Source organism: Pogoniulus pusillus, chromosome 6 (assembly GCF_015220805.1).
Source record: "Pogoniulus pusillus isolate bPogPus1 chromosome 6, bPogPus1.pri, whole genome shotgun sequence".
Classification (NCBI taxonomy): Eukaryota; Metazoa; Chordata; class Aves; order Piciformes; family Lybiidae; genus Pogoniulus; species Pogoniulus pusillus.
The window spans coordinates 24259397-24284718 of NC_087269.1; the positions used below are offsets into that span (position 1 = coordinate 24259397).

At 52.8% G+C, this 25322-nt stretch overlaps 1 protein-coding gene across 1 annotated transcript in view; it reads right to left on the bottom strand.

Moving 5' to 3' along the window:
* Window positions 1-973: 973 nt before the first annotated feature.
* Window positions 974-25322, bottom strand: part of MINPP1 (multiple inositol-polyphosphate phosphatase 1) — a 30197-nt gene continuing 5848 nt past the window's right edge. The window contains exon 5 of the mRNA XM_064144993.1: window positions 974-4991. Within this exon, the coding sequence (XP_064001063.1) occupies window positions 4592-4991 (400 nt within the window). The 3' untranslated portion in view covers window positions 974-4591. The remainder of the gene's footprint in view (window positions 4992-25322) is intronic.

Sequence of the window (25322 nt, forward strand, 5' to 3'; positions counted from 1 at the left end):
TCAAATGGTCCTTAGTTCCTTCCAACCTAACCCACTCTAGGCTTTTGATTCCACGGTCTACTGCTAAATACCTACAAGGAATGACAGGCTCAAAAGGTGTTTTCAATCCCTGTCCAAATCAAACTTTCAGTCTCTCAGCAAAAGAATCCAGGTTTTCAGGAATCTAGTGCAGCAGATCCTGGACTGCCCAAAAAAAAAGATATGTGGAACTCCCAGTCCACTGCAAAACACTCAACCTGCAGCTGCAAGACCCTTGTCAGGCAAAAAGCAGGGCTCGTGGAAACATGGAGTAAATTTTCACTCACCTCAAAATATGAAAAGGGCCCTGGAGATCTTGGTGGACAAGCAGCTCATCATGAGTGAACAGTGAGCTGCAAGCAAAGCAAGCCAACAGAATGCTGGGTTGCATCACCAGCAGGGATAGAGGTTATCCCACAGTGCTGGCCAGGCCACACCAAGAGCTCTGCCTGCACTTTTGGTCCCTGCTGTACAGAAGAGATAAGTACAGGCTGAAGAGTGTCCAGAAAAGGGCCAGGAGAATCCTCAGAGGCCTGGAAGCCCTCTGCCAGGATAGGGTAGGCTGAGAGCTGAGGTTATTCAGCATGGAGAAGTCTGAGGGCAGACCTCATCACCATGGACCAGCAGATCAAGGGTAACTACCAGGAGGATGAAGGCTCCCTTTGCACAAGCAGTGCCAGGAAGAAGAAAAGGGGTGCTGGGAACAAGTTTCTGCTGGGGACATTCCCATTGGGCTCCAGAGGGAAATGTTTCCCCATCAGCACAGCTGGACTCTGGAATCCTCTCCCAAGGGAAGCAGTGGAGTGCCCTGCACTGGGCACTTGGGAGGCTCAGCCTGGCAGGGTGCTGGGCCAGCTCCTTCCAGCTGCACTGGCACCTGGAGAGCTGGCAGCAGAGGAGCCTGGGGGGACTTCCCAACCTGGAATTCTGTAAAAAAGGAAGAATCAAAGGCTAATGAAGGCATTTTAGCTTCATCACCACCCCATATGAGGACTGTAAATAACCAGGGACACCAAGAGCAGCAGCATGCCAAGTGTACTTGTAAGCAGGAGAGAGCCATGGTGCCACAGCTGGTGGTGTCACTGCTGGCAGAACACCAGGGATTGAGAGGGTGCAGCTCTATTTCACAGCACTACAAACCCAAACCAAAGTCTCAGAGTCATACAGTTAGCATCACATTGACACAAACTCACTCAGTGGAGAGGCTGCTGCTAAACTCAATTATAGCAGCACTTAATAGAAAGAAAAAAATAATTAGCCATGAAAATTAATTAACCTTGAGCTGCTTAACAAAGCAAACCACACTTTGAAGGTGGGTGAGGCCAGCCCCCCAAGAACACTGTTGCTGGTTTTTAGCAGCAAAAGCTTCCAGCTTGAGAAGGGTTGCAAAAACAGTTCTGGATGGGTGGCTGAGGAGTTCTGTCCAGAACGGAAGGCAAAGCAGGGCTTTTCTTGCAGGACTTCTTCAGGCTGTTCTGAGCTGCAAAGCCATGAGATGTGGCAGCTTGTTCTTCAACCACTGCTCACTGAGCTGAGGGCCAGTTTCATTGGATCCATTTGGATATCTGGATCCATTTCACTTCTCCTCCTTGGCACATAACAAAAATAATTATCTGTTTACTAGAGAAGCCATCTTTCAGTCACCTTTGTCATTGTAAGAACCAGAGCCTGGAACAAGTGCCAGAATATGAGGCAGCGGTGCCCAGGTGGCCAAGGCCACCAGCATCCTGGCCTGGATCAGCAATGGCGTACCCAGCAGGAGCAGGGAGTGTGCCTCCATGATGGGCTCTGGAAAGGCACCAGCTTGAGCCCTGGGCTCAGTTTTGGGCTACTCATTCCAAAAAGATATTGAGGGTCTGGAGCAGGTGCAGAGAACGGCAACAAAGCTGGGAAAGGGTCTGGAGAAGAGGGCTGGGGAGGAGCATCTGAGGGAGCTGGGGGTGTGCAGTGTGGAGGAGGCTGAGGGCAGAGCTCATTGCTCTCTACAGCTCCCTGAGAGGAGGCTGCAGTGAGGCAGGGGTTGGGCTCTGCTCCCTACCAACAAGGGACAGGAGAAGGGGAATGGGGGAGGTTTAGATTGGATGTTAGGAAAGATTTTTTCAGTGAAAGGCTTGTCAAGCCCTGGAATAGGCTGTCCTTAGCTCTAGAGGTGTTCAGAAAATGTGTGGCTGTGGTGCTGAGTGGTGAATGTGGCAGTGCTGGGTGAATGGTTGGACCTGAGCTTGGAGGTCTTTTTCCATTAGGGAGTTCCATGATGCTTCAGTGTAGAAGGAATGTTTTGGTTCCTCCACCTCCTCTGGCACATGATCAGGAAAGCAGTCAAGTGCACCATCCTCCTCCTCCCAAAGGAAGGAGGCCACATTGCCGAACAACCACCATGGCTCAAAGTCAGCCTTGCTGCCCTGGCAAAGCAAAATCCTCCATCTCCAGCAGCCAGGCCTCCATCCCTTCTGTGCACATCAGGAATCATCACAGGATGACTGAATCACAGTGAAAATATTTGTTCAAGTGTGGCTTTTCTCTCTCTTGGATCAGCTGTTTACCAAACAAGCCTTCAGACAAAGCTTCCCTTCTTTGTAGCTCACCCCAAACGTTACAATAATGCTGGCAGTAGGCATCTGTGGTGGTGATGATGATGATCCATTGCCTGTGGGCAACATCACATGGAGGAGGCAGCACGCAAGGATGGCAAAGGCACGTGCTGGGGCTGACAATTATCCTGACCTATATTCCTACCTCAGTTTCAGCAGCCATGCTCCTCCCTGCCTCCTTCGCCAGGAGCAGAGCTGGGATGTTAACATTCAGTACCCACTGAAGTTCGCTGGCACCTCCAGCAACCAGAACCTGCACTAACCAAACTGTGGCTCAATGCAGGGAGAAGTCCTTGGCTCAGTATACAACAGCAAAGCCACCCCAGGTTTGCATTGTTCCCTAGCTCAGAGAGATGTAAACTTGAAGCGACTTCCACATAAAATCTTCAAGCAAAACAAAGGAAGGACAAAGTTTAACTCCTCAGCTCTGAGCCACTTCTTGTCTTCAAGTTCCCAGCTGTGTGGGGGAGCCTGCCAAAGCAGCCACCCCACGGGATGTGAGGGTAGAAATATTTACGGTGCTCCGTGGCAATGCTTCCTCCAACCTTTCACCCTCTCCCAGTGCACACATCAAGCTGCACCTCACTTTACAGGCTGAGCTCTGCAACATTCATTATGGGCTGTGAGCTCACACTTAAAATGCTACCATGAATCCCCACCCTCACCTGCTCTAGAGTGACAAAGCCATTCTTTTCTGGGATATGAAGCCATTTTCACCTGACTTGCTTTGAGTTAGACATTTCTGGATGGTTCTCTTCACTTCTGCTTTTCCTGCCACATCACACAGCTCTACAACACCTCCCCACTTTCAGCAGCCACTCAATTTACTCCAAGTGCAGTTGCTTGTATGCATTCATTTCTTTACCATCATCTCTGGCACTGCAGGTGTTGAAAGCTAGGATGAATGAGGCCTTGAGGAGCCTGGGCTAGTGGGAGATGCCCTACCCATGGCAAGGAGTTGGAACTAGGGGTCTTTAAGGTCCCTTCCAATCCAAACCATTCCATGAATCTCTGAACAAGGTGGCACAAACATAGAAGGCCAAAAGTGACACCATGTTCACTGCCCTAAAACCATCAGAGCTCAAGTCTCAGACAGATTTTTTTCACAGCCCCAAACCTGCCTGGATTTAGGGTTAGCCACAACCTCATTGCAAGTAGGAAGCTGGAGAGATCCCTTCCAGCTGTTAGGGCCTCTCCAGCACCTGGAGAGGACCATGATGTCCATAGCTGTAGCAGAGCCTAGCCTAGGTGCCCTAGCCAAGCCTTTACCAAATAGAACTGATGGTGCCAAGTGACAGGACACACCAGCCTGGTTAAGAGAACCCTTGCTGCATCTCCCAGAGCACTTCAGGACAACAGTGGCTACTTTCCACTCCTTCACACTTTTCTTTACTACTCTTTACAGCTCACTTACCCTGGAGACTACCTTGCTTCATGATGACTTTAAGTCACGGACTCAGATAACGTGCAAGAACACTGCAGCTTCTCCTGCTTTAAAGGCCCAAGGAAGAGCTGTTCCTGTGGTACTGTTCAGGCAGAAGTTGGGCAGCTGTGGAAAATGACTCCCTTCCCTCCTAGAAGCTGGGGAAAAGGAATGAACAAAGCTCACAGTGTTGAAATATTTCATGCTTGCTATTGGAAGAGAGAAGCTAAGCAAAAGAGGCAGCACAAAGGAGGTCCCAGCACCTCTAGCTCTGAGAAAACAGAATCTGCCTCAGCCCTTAAATCCATCAAAGAGGAATGGCCAATGAAAGGACTTCTTTGTACCACAAACACACAGCTAGGCTGCCTCCTGCACTGGGTGGTCGCTGCAAACACCCAGCCAGACTCCTCTCAGATCCCTCTGAGCTAACACAGACAACTTAGCACACCTCCAAGGTCAGAAAGCCAAGACAGCAGCAGCAAATCACCCCAAGTGCTTGTTGGCAGTGTGTCTAACAGAAGTGAGATGGGCTGGCAGAGGCTGGGTGGGTGCCATCCCCTCACAGCTCATCACCAGTGGTCATGTTCATTCTGGGTAGCTCGCACTCCTCTTGGAAGTGGCAGTTTTCCAGGAGGTCCTTGTAATGCTCCTTGAGAGCAGTGTAAGTGGAGATGGTTTCATTGGAATGGTGGAACACCATCAGTTTCTCGTTGAGCAGCATCTGCACTTGGTACTCCTGCTCAGGGGTCTTGACCTGCTCGCAGTGGTAGAGCACGAAGAGCAGGTTGGCAGCATAAGGCACGATGCGGCCACTGCGGAACTTGCGCTGCATCTGCCTCACGTAGTTGTTGGCCTTCAGAGGTTCAGCATCTTTGAAGAAACCCATAAGAGCAAGCAGTGGCTGGAGGGTCTCTGCGTGTCCAACTTGCACAATCAGAGGGGAAGAGATGGGTTTGGAACTGAAAGACAGAAGCAAGGATAGTAGGTTAGCAAGAGCCCTTGCTCCGAGACACACAGTGACCAAGTGTACCACTGCTGGCAGCCAAGGCCTCAAGCAGCACACCTGCAGCTTGCTTCACTCTAGGGAAGAATCTCCCACTTTGGGAATTTCAGTGCATGAGGCTTCCTTTGAAACATCCTAACTTCCTCAGGTTAGTCTCCACTTAAGACGTTGGCTCCGACAGCAACTGCGAGGAACTGCACTAAGTGAGGCTAGCCTGGAGCTGGAGCCCAACATAAGCAGGGCAAACAAGAAAGACTCAGGAATGTGTCTGTGTACATTGCAGGAGCTGTGGGACCGGCAGTCACAGGCCCCCAGCATGGTGGGGTTGGAAGAGACCTCTGCAGATCATCCAGCCCAAGACCACTGCTACTGCAGGGCACCCACAGCAGCTTGCCCAGGAGCACAATGCCCAGGAGCAGTTGGAAGTTCTCCACAACCTCTCTGGGCAGCCTGCTCCAGGCCTCCAGCACCTTCACAACAAACAACTTTCTCTTCCTGCTCACATGGAACCTCCTGGCTTCCACTTTGTGCCCACTACCCTTTGGCCTGGCACTGGGCACCACTGACAAGAGCCTGGCCCCAGCCTCTTGCCCCCCACAGCTCATTTAGCTCTTGCTGAGCATTGCTCAGCTGCCCTCTGGGGCTGCTCTTCTGCAGGCTCTCAGCCCCAGGGCTCCTCACAGAGCTGCTCCAGGCCCCTCAGCAGCTTTGCAGCCTGTCCTGGATTCTCTCCAGCAGTTCTCTCTCTCTCTGCAACTGGGAAGCCTAGAACTGGGCATAGGACCCCATCTGTGTCCTGACTAGAGCAGAGTAAAGGGGGAAGAGACCCTCCCATGCCCCGCTGGCTCCTCTCTTCTCCATGCACCCCAGCACCCCATTGGCCTTCTTTCCACAAGGGCACATTGCTGGCTCATGGTCATCCTCTTGTCCCCCAGCACTCCCAGGTCCTTCTCCATGGAGCTGCTTCCCAGCAGCACTCCCTTCAGCTGTCCTGCTGCAGGAGGTTGTTCCTCCCCAGAGGCAGAATCCTACCCTTGCCCTTTTTGATCTCCATGAGGTTGCCTGTGCCCAGCTCTGCAGCCTGTCCAGGTCTGGCTGGATTGCAGGACAGCCTGAGGGGTGTCAGGCTCTGCTCCCAGTGCTGTGCCAGCAGAGAACTGGGGGAGAGTTCCACTGCCAGGTATGGTGAGATCCATACATTTGTGCTGCATTAAATATCAGAACCATCAGGAACTGGAGAAGAGGGCAGGAGCTGACCAAGCCAGCTGCAAGGCACTGGTAACACCACCCCCCTTGCACCTCAAGGCCTTCATCAGGTATGACCCAGGCCCTTTCTGACTGGGCAGTTTTCAGGATTAATTTTGCTAGATTTGAGAATCCAAAGCTTTTGCCAGCAGCTGTAATAAGGGACAAGTGACAATTCAGGGTCGAGATGAAAATTGGGTCACCTACAAGCTCACTGTCACATGAGGGAACTGCAGCAAGCCCCCACTGCCCTCTGTCCTCACTACAGACGCAAAGCTCTGCTTTAACACAGTTAAACCACGGACTGCTTTGGCTTGGAAGAGACCTTTAGAGAGCATCTGCACTCAGCAGGGACACCTGCAACTAGAGCAGGCTGCTCACAGCTCCAAACAACCTGACTTGCAATGACGCCAGCCATGGGGCAGCTCTCATCTCCCTCTCTGGCCAGCCTGGGCCAGGCTCTCCCTGCCCTCAGTGTCAAACACTTCTCCCGTCTCTCCACTCTCAGCCTCCCTCTTTTGGTTCAAACCATAGCTCTTGTCCTGCCACAGCAGGCCCTGCTCAAAACTCTGTCCCCAGCTTTTGTCTGAGTCTCCTTCAGGCCTGGGAAGGTTGCAATAAAGTCTCCATGCCCCTCAAAGCACTTCCCTCTCTGGTGCAGCACCAGCCTGCAGGGTTTCCAGGAGTGTTCCTTGCCTACCTGAGTGTCCCTGCCCACAGCTGCTTTTAACTGCTAGAACAAGAACTGTCATTCAACAGCCAAACACTGCCCATTATTTCACCCCTCTACTGCAGCTCAGCTGTTTGAAAGATGCCTTGGTGCTTAGGAATGCCTGGCCTGAAGACAGCAATTCAGTGCTTGGGGAAGAGCTGTTACATTCCCTCAGCACACAGCTCAGCACAGCACACCACAGACAAACCATACAATGAAGACCCTTTATGCAACAGCAAGTTAGACATTATCCAACTAACAGTTGGCTGCTGCAGGAGGACACTGCAACCAAGGTGAGAATATGTCTCTTGGTCCCAAAGTTCCATCTCTGGAGCATCTCTCTAAAAGTGGAGCTCAGAAGCTACAGATGGCTTGGTGCAGCATCTGCAAAACCACCCTTAGCTTCCATGAGACAGGAGGTGTTGTTTGACTGCTGCAGCTTCCAGCCAAGTCCACCCACAGAGAAGCCACATCTCCATTGGCCTGAAGAAGAGGTGTTTCTCCTGCTCTAATCTACAGCCTGAAGCAAATGGTTAACTAGGGGGACCTGTATGTGGTTTGGAAGCTTGGTTAAGTAAGGTCAGGCAGAGGCTGGGCTCTGTACCACCAGCCTGAGGTACATCTTGCATGCTTCTGCTGCCCAGTGAATGTCCAGTTCTCTGGACTGTGCTCCTCAGACGTTTACACACACACAAGGACATGCTCTTTGGTGGTTGCACTCAAAGATCTTCGAGGACTCTCCCAACCAAAATAATTCTGTGGTTCTCCCCTCAAGCTTCCTGTCCAGAAGAGACTTTAAACACACAGAGGTTCTGCATCCAGGAGCTCACATCTACTCCCACCTCTGCCTTTACTGCACCAAGACACAGTTGTCTTTTAAGTCCCTTGACCCCTTCTCTTTAATTCCCTGCACATTCAGTTCTCTCCTGATACTCACTTAACCAGTTCCTTGATGTCCTCCTCTTCTACATGTCTTCAAGCAACCAGCCTTAGGTTTGAGAACACATTGCCACCAGTCAACAACCAGCAGCAGCTGCAAACCGCTCATCTTTACAGAGGGTTGTTCCTTAGAGCTGCTGTAACAGATGTGCCTTCAAGGGAAACCCAGACTGGTTTGGGTTGGAAGTGACCTATAAAGCTCATCCAGTCCAATCCCCTGCACTCAGCAGGGACGTCTCCAGCCAGAGCAGGTTGCTCACAGCCCCACACAACCTGACCTGCAATGGTGCTGCCCATGGGGCAGCTCCAACTATGGGCAAACTGGGCCAGGCTCTCCCCACTCTCAGTGTCCAACATTTCCGCCTTCTCTCCACTCAATCTCCTCCTTTCAGTTCAAACCATCTCCCCTTGTCCTGCCACAGCAGGCCCTGCTCAAAACTCTGTCCCCAGCTTCTGCTGGGCCCCTTGAAGCACTGCAAGGCCACCAGAAGCTCTCCCTGGAGCCTTCTCTTCTGTAAGCTAAACAAGCAGAACTCTGACAGCTTGGCCTCACAGCAGAGGACCTTTAGCCCTTCCAGCATTGCTGTGGCCTCCTCTGGCCTTGTTCCATCAGGTCCCTATCTGTGCTGAGGACTCCAGAACTGCAGCAGGGCAGGGGCCGGGGAGATGGAGGCCTGGCTGCTGGAGATGGAGGATTTTGCTTTGCCAGGGCAGCAAGGCTGACTTTGAGCCATGGTGGTTGTTCAGCGATGTGGCCTCCTTCCTTTGGGAGGAGGAGGATGGTGCACTTGACTGCTTTCCTGATCATGTGCCAGAGGAGGTGGAGGAACCAAAACATTCCTTCTACACTGAAGCACCATGGAACTCCCTAATGGAAAAAGACCTCCAAGCTCAGGTCCAACCATTCACCCAGTGCTGCCACTTTCACTACTCAGCACCACAGCCACACATTTTCTGAACACCTCTAGAGATGAGGACACCTCCACTGCCCAGGGCAGCCTATTCCAGGGCTTGACAAGCCTTGCACTGAAAAAATCTTTCCTAACATCCAACCTAAACCTCCCCAGCACAACTCCAAGCCAGTTTCCCTTGTCCTGCCACTTGCTGCATTTGAGCAGAGCCCAACCCCCAGCTCACCACAGCCTCCTCTCAGGGAGCTGTAGAGGGCAATGAGCTCTGCCCTCAGCCTCCTCCACACTGCACACCCCCAGCTCCCTCAGATGCTCCTCCCCAGCCCTCTTCTTCAGACCCTTTCCCAGCTTTGTTGCCCTTCTCTGCCCCTCAATGTCTTTCCTGTAGTGGGGAGCCCAAAACTGACCCCAGGGCTCAAGCTGGGGCCTCACCAGTGCCCATCATAGGGGCACAATCCCTGCCCTGCTCCTGCTGGCCATGCCATTGCTGATCCAGGCCAGGATAATGGTGGCCTTGGCCACCTGGGCACACTGCTGATTCATCATCAGCCAATTAACAACCAACAACCTCAAGTCATTTTTACCAGGCAGTTTCCAGCCACTCTGCCCCAAGTCTGGAGCATTCACGGAATTGTTGCGACCCAAGCACAGGACCTGGCATATGACCTTGCTGATCCTCACCCTGCTGGCCTGAGGCCACTCTCCCTGTTCCCACAGCAGGCAGTCAATAGCCTGGCCTGCACACATAAAGAAGGTTTAAAGAGCATGGAAAGAAATCTGATGAAGACACAGCAAGGTGCTCACTCTCACTGTAACCTGAGATTCTCTTTCACCTGCTTTAGTCCCTTGCTGACAGGGCACTGAGCCATGGCAAGCAAACCAGAGCTCCCCCACTTCCAGCTCTCCCACTATCAGGTTGCTAAAGCAGGATTAAAGCTGTCTGCAGCCCCTCTAGCAGGCTTGCATTCTCAGCAGCACTTGCTATCAGAGCTCTAAGAGGTCCAAAGCACTCCCTGCTCAGTCTCTGGTGTCATGACTCCAGTCCAGATGTCATTTCCTATCACTTAGTAACGATCATAAAAGCCACCATGGAGGCTAAAGCAGCAGAAGCAGCATTTTGAAGGAGGAGGAAATGATGGTAGGCTGCCCCTTGGGAGCATGTGTACAGCACAAAGGTTGCTGCTACTGCCCTGAGTTGCTGATAAAGCCAAGATAGGAGTGTGAAGCACTGGCACCGAGGCCCCAGTAAACCGCAAACAGTAGCAAATCTACAGCAGGAGGCCTAAGGTGTCCAGACTCAATCTCTGGGATCACTTAATGACTGCACCACACAAACTCTGGACAAAGTTCTCACCTCTAGACCCTGCCAACTGCCACTGATGTCTCACTTCTCCTTTTTATTCTGGGAAAGAACAGATTGCACTCAGCTGGAAAGGAACCTCAGTGGGCATCTTGGCCAGCTTCCCTGCAGACAGCAGGGACACCAACTAGAGCAGGCTGCACAGGGACACATCTCAAATGTCTCCAGGGACAAGCACAGCCCTGGGCAGCCTGTGCCAGTCTCTCCCCACCCTAACTGGGCACAATTCCCTCCTGATGTCCAGCCAACATCTGCCCTGCTCTGCTTTCAAACCATTGCCCTCAGCCTATGCCCTTCTGAACAGTCCCTCCCCAGCTCTCTTCAGGTACTGCAAGGCTGCTCTAAGGTCTCACCAGAGTCTTCTCTGGGTCGAATAGCCCAAACTCTCCCAGCCTGTCCCCATAGCAGAGGTCCTCCAGCCCTCTCACCATCTTTATGGCCTCCTCTGGACCTGCTCAATCAGGTCCATGATCTTCTTATGCTGGGAGTCCCATAGCTAGACACAACACTGCAGGTGAGGTCTCAGCAGCACAGAGGGCAGAACCCCTTCTCTCCAGCTCTGGGCACGCTGCTTTGGGTGGCACAGATTCAGGTTTAAACCAGCATCCCAGCATGGTGGAGTTGGAAGGGATCTCTGTAGAGCATCCAGCTCAACGCTCATGCTAAAGCAGGGCACCCACAGCAGCTTGCCCAGGGGCAGTGGGAAGCTCTCCAGAGAAGAAGACTCCACAACCTCTCTGGGCAGCCTGCTCCAGGCCTCCAGCACCTTCACAACAAACAACTTTCTCCTCCTGCTCACATGGAACCTCCTGGATGCCACTTTGTGCCCACTGCCCCTTGGCCTGGCCCCAGCCTCTTGCCGCCCACAGCTCCTTTGGCTCTTCCTGAGCATTGCTCAGCTGCCCTCTGGGGCTGCTCTTCTGCAGGCTCTCAGCCCCAGGGCTCTCAGCTGTTGCTGCTCACAGAGCTGCTCCAGGCCCCTCAGCAGCTTTGCAGCCTGTCCTGGACTCACTCCAGCAGTTCCCTGTCTCTCTGGAACTGGGAAGCCTCGAACTGGACCCAGGACTTCTGCTATGACCTAAGGCAGATAATGTTCTGTTTCTGTTCACCCATCCTCAACAGCTCTTCCCATGCTCACTAACATAGCAGTTTAGATAGGGAAGAAGTGAACCTTGACTCATCTGAAGTTTGTTTCCTAAGCACCAATCTGACTTTCAGCAGGAGATAACCCAAACTCCAGCAGATACTGGGATAAGAAGGAACAAAAAGCAAAGCTTAACTGGCCAACCTTCAAACCTCACATAAAAATCCCTCCAATGACTTCAAAGAAGCTTAGACTTCTGTCCTTGTTCTCCCCACTATGAAGTCCAGGGGATTCCAAGACCTTTATTTTCACCTATGGAAAGACCTCTCCATCTCTCCCATCTGCCCTGTGATTTATACCTGGGACAAAGAGGAACCCTAAATGGTACACAAACAGCAGAGATCGATGAACATAGTGGCAAGGCTCAGAAGGCCTCTTCACAGTCTTGTTGCTCTGAGTGTTGTCATCAGTGGGAAAAACAACAAGACAAAAATCAAACCACCTGATAAAGAACAGCCCTCAAGAGTCAAAATCTCCACCTGGAACAGCATAACATGAGAGTTATGCTACCGCATTTCCAGTCAGTGCCAACACCATGGAGTGCCATCACAGACAGAAGGCAGAACTTCACTGCTCTCCAACAAAGACACACCTCAGCTCAATCAGTGGAGCTTGAAATGCTCATGTGAATCCAGGACTGGTTTGGAGTGGCCCTGAGGAAAGAGACTTAGGAGTGTTGGGTGCTGAGCAGCTCCCCAGGAGCCATCAGTGGCCTCCTACAGCCCAAAGGCAGCCGTGTGCTGGGCTGCAGCCAGAGCAGTGTGGGCAGCAGGGCATGAGAGGGGATTCTGCCCCTCGGCTCTGCTCAGACCTCACCTCCAATCCTGCCTCCAGCTCTGCTGTTCCCAGCACAGGAAGGACACAGAGATGCTGGAGTGAGGTCAGAGGAGGCCACAAAGGTGATTGAAGGGCTGGAGCAGCTCTGCTGTGAGGACAAGCTGAGGGAGTTGGGGGTGTGCAGCATGGAGAGGAGAAGACCCTCAAGGAGACCTTAGAGCTGCCTGACAGTGGCTGAAAGGATCCTGCAGGAAGGCTGCAGAGGGACTTGTCCTGAGGGCATCTAGAGGCAGGGCAAGGGTTTGAAGCTGAGAGAGAGCAGAGTTAGACTGGAGCTGAGGAAGAAGTTCCTCAGGGTGGTGGACTCTGGAATAGGCTATCCAGGGAGGTTGGGGATGCCTCCTGCCTGGAGGTGTTCAAGGCCAGGCTGAATGAGGCCTTGAGCAACCTGGGCTAGCGAGAAGTGTCTCTGCCCATGGCAGGGGGTTGGAGTAATGATCTCTAAGGTCCTTTCCAACCAAAGCCATTCTGTGATTTTATGAACCACCTGAAGAATCAGAGTCGTTTCACGTGGAAAACATCTTTAAGATCCAACCATTCTGTAAGCCCACCAAGGCTGGGGCAAACCCATGGCCCTCAGCACCACAGCTCTGCCACTCTGAGCGCCTCTGGGATGGGGATTCAACTACCTGCCTGGGCAGCCTGTGCCAGGGCTTGAGAACCCTTTTGGGAAGAAGCTTCTTCTAATGTCTAACTCCAACCTCTCTGGCAAGGCTGAGGCTGTTTCCTCTCCTCTTGTCTTTTGCTGTGTGTGAGAAGAGCCTGATCCCCACCTGGCTCCTAGCTCCTGCCACGTGTACAGCCCTTCCTCGCCAGGGTGGATACTGGTGAGATCAGCTGAGGTGGGTGTGAATTTGACCAGGCACTGCTCTGCTTGTTTTTTTATTTAATTCCTTAGATAAAAGGATATGAGTCTATAAAAGCTGCTGGGATATCTCTCCAGAGGAGTCATGAGCAAGCAAGTCTGAGGTAATTAATGGGAGATTAAGCATGCTCGGGGAGGTTGGAAAGGCACAAGCAACACTTGAAAGACCTACTTCTGAGCAAGTGGCAAGACATCCCCAGGGGAGGTTCCCTGCACCGTGCAGGTGTCTGACAAGTTGCACACTGCAGAAATGCAGACACAGGTCTTCATGGAGAGCAGTCTGGCTCCGTTCTCCTGACAACCACCTATTGACCAGCACTGCTCAAATCCCCACTGGGGCTGCTCCTCTCCAGGCTCTCAGCCTTTGCTGCTCACAGAGCTGCTCCGGCCCTTCAGCAGCTTTGCAGCTTCCCCTGGACTCTAACCAGTACCTCCCTGTGTCTTCCACAGGGGAGTCCACAACTGGAGCCAGAACTCCAGATGTTGCCTTCACAGGGCAGAGCAGAAGAATCCATCCTTTTTTTAAGTGCATCCCAGATGCCATTGGCATTCTTGGCCACAAAGGGACACTGTTGGCCCATGGCCAGCTCATTGTTCAGCAGCACTCCTGGGTCCCTTTCCACAGAGCTGCTCTTCAGCAGGCCAGCCCCCAACCTATACTGATACACCCATGCAAAGCCCCATGGAGCCACCCACGTCTCCATGCCCTCCAAGGGGATGAAAATACTCTTGATCTGGCTCTGCAATGGCCACCTCATACCTCATGGGAAGCCCATGTAGAAGACACCTGGCTAATTCACTGCGAATTAGAGGTCTAAGTGTCCCTGTCCTCGTAATCAAACACACTGCTTTACAGCTCCCAGCCAGGGATGAAGGACAGCCTGAACATACTGCTGCACCTGGAGAGCCAAGACTGTGGAAATGCAGGATCCAGAGGCAACCAAGAATAAAGGACTGAAAACTTCTGATTTGAGCAAAATGGAGGTTTTAAAGATGCAACTCTATAATTTCTGCTGCACATTGAAAGGTTTGGCCCTGCTTCTTTTGCTTGCACTGTGAACAAGCAGCTCTGAGCAGCTGATTGGTTTTAGATCATCTGTTGAGTTCCAAGCTGTGACTCAGTGAAAAGGAAGGCTGCAATCAGGGCCAGTAGGAAACGATTGCAGAAACCTCTCCTGAGAGCTGCCCTGCAAAGAGGAAGGCAGAAAGCAGCAGATAGTGAAAGGCACCAACAAATGGACGAATGGGGCTGTGCGCCTCAGAGCTCAGCCTGCTGTAACTACACAGACCACCTTCACTTCACCTTCAACCAGGCTCACAGATTGCACTGCCTTGGAAGGGACCCTCTCAAAGGGCATCTTAGCCAACCCCCCTGCAGGAAGCAGGGACACCTCCAGCCAGAGCAAGGTGCACAGGGACACGTCCAGGCTGACCTTGAATGTCTCCAGCATATCCTTGGGCAGCCTGTGCCAGTCTCCCCCACCCTCACTGGGCACAACTCCCTCCTGATGTCCAACCTACATCTGCCCTGCTCCAGTTTCAGACCACTGCCACTAACCCTGGCACTCCACCCTTGGCAACAGTCCCTCCCCAGCTCTCCTGGAGTCTCCTTTGGGTACTGGAAGGCTGCTCTAATGTCTACTTGGAGTGTTCTCCTCCCCAGCCTCAACAGCCCCAACTCTCCCAGCCTGTCCCTGTAGCAGAGGTTCTCCAGCCCTCTGATCATCTTTGTGGCCTACGCTGGACCCCCTCCATCAGGTCCAGGTCCAAGTCCTTCCTGTGTTGGGGGCTCCATTTCTGGACACAGCAGTGCAGCAGAGGTCTGCCCAGAGCAGAGCAGAGGGGCAGGATCTCCTCTCTCCATCTCTGCCCACGCTGCTTTGGATGCAGCCCGGGCTGCCACTGCCCTTCTGGGCTGCCACTGCCCTTCTGGGCTGCCACTGCCCTTCTGGGCTGCCACTGCCCTTCTGGGCTGCCACTGCCCTTCTGGGCTGCCACTGCCCTTCTGGGCTGCCACTGCCCTTCTGGGCTGCCACTGCCCTTCTGGGCTGCCACTGCCCTTCTGGGCTGCCACTGCCCTTCTGGGCTGCCACTGCCCTTCTGGGCTGCCACTGCCCTTCTGGGCTGCCACTGCCCTTCTGGGCTGCCACTGCCCTTCTGGGCTGCCACTGCCCTTCTGGGCTGCCACTGCCCTTCTGGGCTGCCACTGCCCTTCTGGGCTGCCACTGCCCTTCTGGGCTGCCACTGCCCTTCTGGGCTGCCACTGCCCTTCTGGGCTGCCACTGCCCTTCTGGGCTGCCACTGCCCTTCTGGGCTGCCACTGCCCTTCTGGGCTGCCACTGCCCTTCTGGGCTGCCACTGCCCTTCTGGGCTGCCACTGTCCAGTGCTGGCTCTTGCCCAGCTTCTCCCCCACCAACACCCCCACGGCCTTCTCTGCAGGGCTGCTCTCAATCTCATCACCCCCAGCCTGGATTGATACCAAGGCTTGCCCAGACCTAGGTGCAGGACCTTGCCCTTGGCCTTCCTGCACCTCCTGAGGCTGTCCTCAGCCCAGCTCTGCAGCCTGTCCAGGTCCCTCTGGATGCCATCCCAGCCTTCAGTCTTACCAACCACACCACTCAGCCTGCTGTCACCCACAGAGCTGCTGAGGGTGCCTCAGTCCCCCTGTCTGTGTCACTGCTGAAGGTACTGAAGGACACTGGTCCCAGTACAGACCCTTGTGGGACAGCTCTTGTCACTTGACTGCTACCCTTTTGACGTTAGCATCCAACCCATTCCTTATCCACTGGACACTCCACCATCAAATCCTTATCTCTCCAGCTGAGAGAGAAGGATATTGTGGGGGACTGGGTCAAAAGCTCTGCAGAAGTCCAGATTCAAATTCAAGTTAGTCTTTGTTGGATAGTACAAGCAGCAAGACTCCCCCATGGTCTCACCCAGAAGAGAGTAAGGCAGCCTGGATAATTATTTCAAGCTAAAAGACAGTAGCTGCTCTCCTTGAGTTGTGCCACTACAGCAGCCCATGCAGCCTTCTGAGCAGGGATAGGGCTCCATCAGCTCTGACATTATTCCTAGCACCAGCACCACAAGACTGTGGAATCACTTAGGATTTAAAAGCCCTTCAGGGTGGTAGAGTCCAAATGTTAGCCCAGCACTGTCAAGTGCACCACTAAACCACACAGCTGTGAGGCTGGAAGAGATCTGAGACTGTCAAGTCCAACTGTTAACTTCTAGGCAAAGACCTCTCCCAATTCCACCATTGCGGCTCAGCCACTGAGCCAGGGCCCTCAGCACCACATGACCTGACTTCTAAGCACCTCCAGGGATGGCAACTCCACCACCTGCCTGGGCAGCCTGTTTCAGTTCTTCATAACCCATTCTATGTAGAAATCATAGGATCAACCAGGTTGGAAGAGACCTCCAAGCTCATCCAGTCCAACCTAGCACCCAGCCCTATTCAGTCAACTAGACCATGGCACTAAGTGCCTCAGCCAGACTTTTCTTGAACACCTCCAGGGATGGTGCCTCCATCACCTCCCTGGGCAGCCCATTCCAATGCCAATCACTCTGTCTTTGAAGAACTTCCTCCTAACATCCAGCACAACTCCAGGCCAGTTCCCTTTGTCCTGCCACCCGCTGCATTTGAGCAGAGCCCAACCCCCAGCTCACTGCAGCCTCCTCTCAGGGAGCTGTAGAGAGCAATGAGCTCTGCCCTCAGCCTCCTCCACAATGCACACCTCCAGCTCCCTCAGCTGCTCCTCCCCAGCCCTCTTCTCCAGACCTTTCTCCACCTTTGTTGCCCTTCTCTACACGTGCTCCAGACCCTCAATGTCCTTCTTGGAGTGAGGAGCCCAAAACTGAACCCAGTCTGTGAGATGCAGCCTCACCAGTGCTAAGTACAGGGCTTCTCCAGGGTAGACTAATCAACAGAAGATCTATCTCCAAGGAGAAAGAAAACTGAACTTTAACAAGGCAAGGAAGTTCCAGGATTCTGTGAATCTTCACTGCTCCCCACATGGGTTGGAAGGGACCTCCATCCAGTTCCAACCCCCTGACACAGGCAGGAACATCTCCCACCAGCCCAGTTTGCTCAAGGCCTCATCCAGCCTGGCCTTCAACACCTCCAGGCAGGGAGCAGCCACAGTCTCCCTGGGCAACCTGTGCCAGTGTCTTCTCACCCTCACTCTCAACAATTTCTTCCTCATCTCCACTGTCAATCTGCCTTCCTCAAGCTTCAATCCATTCCCTCTGCTGTCACTGCAAGCCCTTGTAAGGCCAAGACTCACTTCATGAAATAGTTGGACTTTCTCTTCTTAATTCATTTGAGAGTGGGGATGCAAAGAAGCCTAAGCTTACAGAAAATCAGCACTGCCAACACTCCTACAGTGCCAAACCTGGAGCAGAGGAGGTAATTCACATCCCTCTGCTTTGGCTGCTCTTTCTACTTTTGGACTGCCCAGTCTAAGTTTTCCAGAAAGAGAGAAATTGCAGCAAAGGTAAGACTCTGGAAGGAAACTTGTTATTCTGAAGGGAAACTTATCTGTGTCTACAGATAACCTGAAGGGTGACTGCCAGGAGACTGCAGCCAGCATCTTTTCAGTGGTGACCAAGATAGGATGGAAAATGGACATCAATTCACAGGAAATTCCTTCTCACCTTCTTTGATGTGAGGTTGTTTGAGCCCTAGAGCGGGCTGCCCAGAGAGGCTGTGGAGCGTCCTTCTCTGGAGATATTCCAAACCCCCCTGGATGTGTTCCTGTGTAGCCTGCCCTGGGTGCCCCTGCTATGGGAGGGGGGTTGGACTGGATGACATCTGGAGGTCCCTTCCAACCCCTACCATTCTGTGAGCCTGTGAGCCTGTCAGTTGCAAGTCAACATTAAAGATGGCTAAAGTCAGATGACACCCCCTAGAAGGCATTTCACCATCACAGAGGTTCACCTGCAGAGCACTGAACTGCTGCAGAAGCATTCAACCCACTGAGGAGTTGCATAACATCATGAAGTGCAGAACATCTGTTATTACTGAACCAGTCATGGCTCTTTGCTTTCTTGTTTGCACTGGGGCACAGGTGACAACAAAAGCTGGGTAAATCTCTCTATATAGATGAAAAAAACGCCAGTTTCACCTCCACTCTTCAGCTGCCAAGGGACATGGAGCTGCTACAAGACACAAGTAGGGCCAATTTCCACCCATACCGAGGTGCAGAGGCAGACTTCGAGCCTTCAGTGTTCCAAGACTGCCACCTTATGTCATGGGATGGAGCCACACGCTCCTGCCGTACTCTCAGGGCTCATCTCGGACAAAGTCAGCTCACTCAGCTCTGAATTCACATGGATTCTTCCCACACACTCTTACACTCACTGCCTGCTGCCCTCTGGGGTAGCAACACACCGTGAGAGCCCAGAGACCGAATCGATCTTCTGCAGCCAAATCAGAAAGTCACTATGAAGTTATCATGTTAAGGGTTGAGCCGGAAGGGACCTTAAAGATCATCTAGGTCCAGCCTCCTGCCATGAGCAGGGACACCTCCCACCAGCACAGCTTGCAAAAGGCCTGATCCAGCCTGGACTTCAACACCTCCATGCAGGGGACAGTCACAGCCTCCCTGGGCAACCTGTGCCAGTGTCTCCCCACCCTCACTCTCAACAATTTCTTCATCTCCACTCTCAGTCTCCCCTCTCCCAGCTCAAAGCCATTCTCCCTTGTCCTGGCACTTCCAGCCCTCATCCAAAGTCCCTCCCCAGCTCTCCTGTAGCCCCCTGGTACTGGAAGGCTGCTTTAAGGTCTGCCTGGAGCCTTCTCTTCTCCAGCCCCAACTCTCCCAGCCTGTCCCCACAGGGGAGCTTCTCCAGCCCTCTCATCATCTCCACAGCCTCCTCTGGAGCCTCTCCAGCAGCTCCAGGTCCTTCTTGTGCTGGGGGCCCCAGAGCTGTCTGCAGTGCTGCAGCTGGAGTCTGAGCAGAGCAGAGGGGCAGAATCCCCTCCCTGTGCTGCTGCTCTCCCTGCTCTGGCTGCACCCAGCACACAGCTGGCTCTGGGCTGCCAGCCACCAGTGCTGGCTCCTGGGCAGGTGGTCACCAACTGACACCCCCAAGACCTTCTCCTCCAGCCTGCTCTCAGCCACTCCTCATCCAGCCTGCATTGTGCTTGGCATTGCCCTGACCCAGCTACAGCACCTGCACTTGGCCTTATTGACCTTCATGAGGTTGGCTTGGGCTCACCTCTGCAGCCTGTCCAAGCCCCTCTGCATGGATCCTTCCCTCCAGCCTGTCAACCACACCACACAGCCTGGTGTCACCTGAAAAGCAGTGCCCATGTAATTGATAAAGGTGTTAACCAGTACTGGTCCCAGGCCAGACCTCTGAGGGACACCACTTGTCACTGTTCTCTGTTGAGACACTGAGCCATTGATCACAACTCTGAGTGCAGCCTGCCAGCCAATTCCTTATCCAGAAGTGGCCACCCCTCAAGTCCATGCTTTGCCCATCTGGTGACCAGGATGTCACATGGGCCAGTGTCGAATGCTTTGCACAAGTCCTGGTAGATGCCATCAGTTGCTCCTGCCTTATTGACTGATGCTGTAACTCCATCCCCAAGGCCACCAGCTCATAGAATCATAGAATCATAGAATCAACCAGGTTGGAAGAGACCTCCAAGATCATAGAGTCCAACCCATCACCCAGCCCCAGCCAGTCAACTAGACCATGGCACTGAGTGCCTCATCCAGTCCCCTCCTGAAGACCCCCAGGGACGGTGCCTCCACCACCTCCCTGGGCAGCCCATTCCAATGCCAATCACTCTCTCTGTGAAGAACTTCTTCCTAACATCCAGCCTATACCTACCCTGGCACAACTTGAGACTGTGTCCCCTTGTTCTATTGCTGGTCACCTGGGAGAAGAGGCCACCCCCCGCCTGGCTACAATGCCCCTTCAGGTAGTTGTAGCCAGCAATAAGATCACCCCTGAGCCTCCTCTTCTCCAGGCTAAACAGGCCCAGTTCCCTCAACCTCTCCTCATAGGATTTGTGTTCCAGGCCCCTCACCAGCTTTGTTGCCCTTCTCTGGACACGTTCCAGCACCTCAACATCTTTCTTGAATTGAGGGGCCCAGAACTGGACACAGTACTCAAGGTGTGGCCTGACCAGTGCTGAGTACAGGGGAAGAATAACCTCCCTTGTCCTACTGGCCACACTGTTCCTGATGCAGGCCAGGATGCCATTGGCTCTCTTGGCCACCTGGGCACACTGCTGGCTCATCTTCAGCTTACTATCTATCAGTACCCCCAGGTCCCTTTCCTCCTGGCTGCTCTCCAGCCACTCAGTCCCCAGCCTATAGCGCTGCTTGGGGTTGTTGTGGCCAAAGTGCAGAACCCTGCACTTGGCCTTGTTAAATCTCATCCCATTGGCCTCTGCCCACCCATCCAGCCTGGCCAGGTCCCTCTGCAGGGCTCTCCTACCTTCCAACAGATCAACACCTGCTCCTAGCTTGGTGTCATCTGCAAACTTACTGATGCTGGACTCAATGCCCTCGTCCAGATCATCAATAAAGATATTGAACAGGACTGGGCCCAGCACTGATCCTTGGGGAACACCACTTGTGACTGGCTGCCAACTGGATGTGGCACCATTCACCACCACTCTCTGAGCTCTGCCATCCAGCCAGTTCTTGATCCAGCACAGAGTGAATCTGTCCAAACCATGAGCTGCCAGCTTGGCTAGGAGCTTCTTGTGGCAGACAGTGTCAAAGGCTTTGCTGAAGTCCAAGTAGACTACATCCACAGCCTTCCCCACATTCACCAGGCGGGTAACCTGATCATAAAAGGAGATCAGGTTGGTGAGGCAGGACCTGCCCTTCCTAAACCCATGCTGGCTGGGCCTGATCCCTTGGCTATCCTGTAGGTGCTTTGTGATGGCACCCAAGATGACCTGTTCCATGACCTTGCCTGGCACTGAGGTCAGGCTCACAGATCAGTAGTTTTCTGGCTCCTCCTTACAACCCTTCTTGTGTATGGGAATCACATTGGCCAGCTTCCAGTCTTCTGGGACCTCTCCAGTGAGCCAGGACTGCTGATAAATGATGGAGAGTGGCTTGGCCAGCTCAGCTGCCAGCTCTCTCAGCACCCTAGGGTGGATCCCATCCGGTCCCATGGACTTGTGAGGATCCAAGTGACTTAGCAGATCCCTTACTGCTTCCTCATGGATTAGAGGGGGACTGTACTGGTCCCTGACTCCATCCACCACTGCAGGAGTCCAGCTGTCCTGGAGACAACCTGTCCCACTAGTGAAGATTGAGGCAAAGAAGGTGTTAAGCACCTCAGCCTTTTCCTCATCCTTTGTCACTATGTTCCCATCTCTATCTAGTAAGGACTGGAGGTTGTCCTTGGCCCTTCTCTTGCCATTCATATATTTAAAGAAACACTTTTTATTTTCCTTGGCAGCCATGGCCAGCCTGAGCTCCAAGTGGGCTTTTGCCTCTCTAATTTTTCCTCTACAAGACCTAGCAACCTCCTTGAACCTCTCCTGGGACACCTCCCCTCTTTTCCAAAGGTGATACACTCTCTTTTTAATCTTTAATTCCTTCAGCAGCTCCCTGCCCATCCAGCCTGGCTGCCTCCCTCGTCGGCTCATCTTCCGGCTCAGTGGCACTGCCTGCTCCTGTGCCTTCAGGAGTTCTTTCTTGAAGTAGGTCCAACCTTCCTGGACCCCTTTGTTTCTAAGGGCTATTTCCCAAGGAACTTTCTGAATTAGTTCCTTAAATAGGCTGAAGTCTGCCCTTCGGAAGTCCAGTGTGGAGGTTCTGTTGATGCCCCTCCTGGTTTCTCCATGTATTGAAAGCTCTTTAATTTCATGGTCACTGGACCCCAGGCAGCCTCCAACCACCACATCCCCTACCAGCCCCTCTCTATTTGTGAGCAGCAGGTCAAGCAGGGCTGCCCCCCTGGTAGGCTCACGTAACAGCTGGGATAGGAAGTTGTCTTCCACACATTGCAGAAACCTTCTAGACTGCTTCTTCTCTGCAGTGTTTAAGTCCCAGCAGATGTCTGGTAGGTTAAAGTCGCCCACCAGAACAAGGGCAGGTGATCTTGAGGCAGCCTCCAGTTGCTTAAAGAGTAATAAATCAACCTCTTCTTCCTGGTTGGGTGGTCTGTAACAGAATCCAACCAGGATATCAGCCTTGTTGGCCTTCGCCTTAAGTCTCACCCATAATGACTCAACTTGAACATCTTTGATTTCTACCTCCACGACATCCAGAGCATCCCTAATATACAGAGCCATCAGGCAGGACTTGCCCATGTTGAAGCCATGGTGGCTACTATCAATCATGTCTCCTCATGTGGTGCTCTGCTACCCAGAACACAAGGCGAAGCTGGGCACTTGGGGAATGCTGACCTAGCTCTCAAGAGCTCAGTACAGACGGAAATGGCTTTCATGGGGGACTTCTCACACACACAGTGCAGGTAACTTGAGGGCTGAGATGCTGTCACTGCTCATAGTAACCCCCCCAAAAGGAGGCAGAACTGATCTGTCCCAAGGTGAGCCAGGCTGTTCATGAACTTTTGTTCAGCCTGCAGAAGGCCATAAAGCACCTGTGATTTCCTGCACACCTGCACTTCTCCCTGAGCTACTCACTCCCAGCTCTGCCTTTCTTCAGACTCAACACATGCAAGTGGCGATCACAGCAACCTGCTTGCTGGCTGGCAGCACCTTGAGCCCTGCAGCGTAACCACAGCTTGGACTGCACCACTACCAGATCCAGAACTATCACCCAGCCCCACACACACCTTCAACTGCTGTGGCACTCAGAGCTGCAGTGAGGAGCAGAGGAGCATTTTCCATATCTCACATCAAAAGGACAACGAAGAAGCCAGGGGCTGGCAGGATTGCTGCTAGTGACTTTCACTGCAAGGGATGCTGAGGGCCTGGAGCAGTTCTGTGAGCAGCAAAGGCTGAGAGCCTGTAGAAGTGCAGCCCCAGAGGGCAGCTGAGCAATGCTCAGCAAGAGCTAAAGGAGCTGTGGAGGGCAAGAGGCTGGGGCCAGGCTATTGTCAGTGGTGCCCAGGGCCAGGCCAAGGGGCAGTGGGCACAAAGTCAAGAAGTTCCATGTGAGCAGTAGGAGAAAGTTTGTTGTGAGAGTGCTGGAGGCCTGGAGCAGGCCTCCTCTGGAAAGATTCCAAAACCACCTGGAAGTTGTGCTCCTGGGCAAGCTGCTGTGGATGCCTCAGCTTTAGCAGGGGAGTTGGGCTGGGCTATCTGCAGAGGTCCCCTTCCAAAACCACCATGCTGGGATTCTGAGATTCTTCTACCACTGTTAATGCTCATCCTGTATCCTCAGACAGCAGACTCTTAAACAATAAAAACTTCCTTGCTGTCTTCTCTACTCAAATATGGTTATAAACACAGAATGGGTTGGAAGGGACCGAGAGGACACAGCCTCAGGCTGTGCCAGGGGAAATTTAGGCTGGAGGTGAGGAGAAAGTTCTTCACTGAGAGAGTCACTGGACACTGGAATGGGCTGCCCGGGGAGGTGGTGGAGTCGCCGTCCCTGGGGCAGTTCAAGGCAGGATTGGACGTGGCACTTGGTGCCATGGTCTAGCCTTGAGCTCTGTGGTAAAGGGTTGGACTTGATGATCTGTGAGGTCTCTTCCAACCTTGGTGATACTGTGAAATATCATCTAGTTCCAACCCCCTGCAATGGGCAGGGACACCATTGACTATAAAAATTAAGTCCCACCAGTGTCTGGAACACAAGAACATCCACCAAGGCCTTGTTTGGTGGCTGCAGGTCCTTATCAGCTGGTTTCTATCAATTAAGTAACTGCAATATTGATATGAGCTTAGGAACCTACCCTTGATACTGTCTCTTTTACAACCATTTCCACATGTATCTGCTGAGGTATTAACTCATGGGACAGGTCACTGAGTTATGGACACACATAGAGTGACAGAACCATAGAGTGGTAGGAGTTGGAAGGGACTTCTGGATATCAAGTCCAACCCCCCTGCAGACGAGGATCCCCGAGTACAGGTCATACAGGAACACATCCAGGTGGGTTTTCAAAGTCTCCAGACAAGGAGACTCCATAACCTCTCTGGGCAGCCTGCTCCAGGCCTCCAGCACCCTCACAACAAAGAAGTTTCTCCTCATGTTGACTTAGAACTTCCTGAGCTCCAGTTTGCTCCTTGTCCTATTACCAGGCACCACCAGAAAGAGCCTGGCACCTCCATCCTAACACTGGCCCCTCACAGTTACAGACAGTGATCAGATTTCCTCTCGGCCTCCTTCAAGCTCAGCAGCCCCAGGGCTTTCAGCCTTTCCTCATCACAGAGCTGTACCAGTCCCTTCAACATCCTCCTAGTCTTTGTTGCACTCTCTCCAGTAGTTTCCTGTCCCTCCTCAACTGGGGAGCCCAGAACAGTATTTAATGGGTGGCCTCAGCAAGGCAGAGTAGATGAGGAGAAGAACCTTCCTAGATCTGCTGGACACCGGAGGCATCTCAGGACACCATTGGTCTTGGTTACAAGGACACACTGATGTCCCATGGAGAATTTGCTGTCCAGTAAGCCTCTAATGTCTTTCTCCATGCAGCAAAGATGAGGACAGGGTGTCAATCAATTCTCCTATGAATTTCAGCCTAAAGCAGCCCTCAAATCAAACAGATCACCAGCAGGTGCAAGCAAACACAGGTCATTGTGTGCCAAAGCAACCCTCAAGCTCAAATTGAAGGCTTTGTTTTCCCCACACCACATCCCAGTTTCACTGCTGTTTTACTTCTCCCATCACACCAACTCAAGGATCAACAGCACATAGCCACTCAATCACCACTGCTGATACCCGTTCACAGTAACAACACAGACATACCATAGGCAGCTCAGCTCTCTGAAGGGTGTACAGGGGTGGTTAACTCCATGACACTACAGAGGAGGTGCAGAGTCAAGAAATGGTTTTAGTTGGAAATGCCCTTTAAGACCACAGAGTCAAACCAGTCTCTAACTCTGCCAAGGCACTCAGCACCACAACTCTGTCTCTGTGAATTACCTCAGGGATGGAGACTCCACCACTTCCCTAGGCAGCCTATGCCAGTGGCTGAGAAACCTTTCAGGGAAGAAGCAAATCCCTCAGCTTCAAACCATTCCCACTGTCCTGTCTCCAGACACCCTCAGGACAAGTCCCTTTGCAGCCTTCCTGCAGAATCCCTTCAGTCACTGGCAGCAGCTCTAAGGTCCCCCTGGAGCCTTCTCCTCTCCATGCTGCACACCCCCAGCTCGTGCTCACA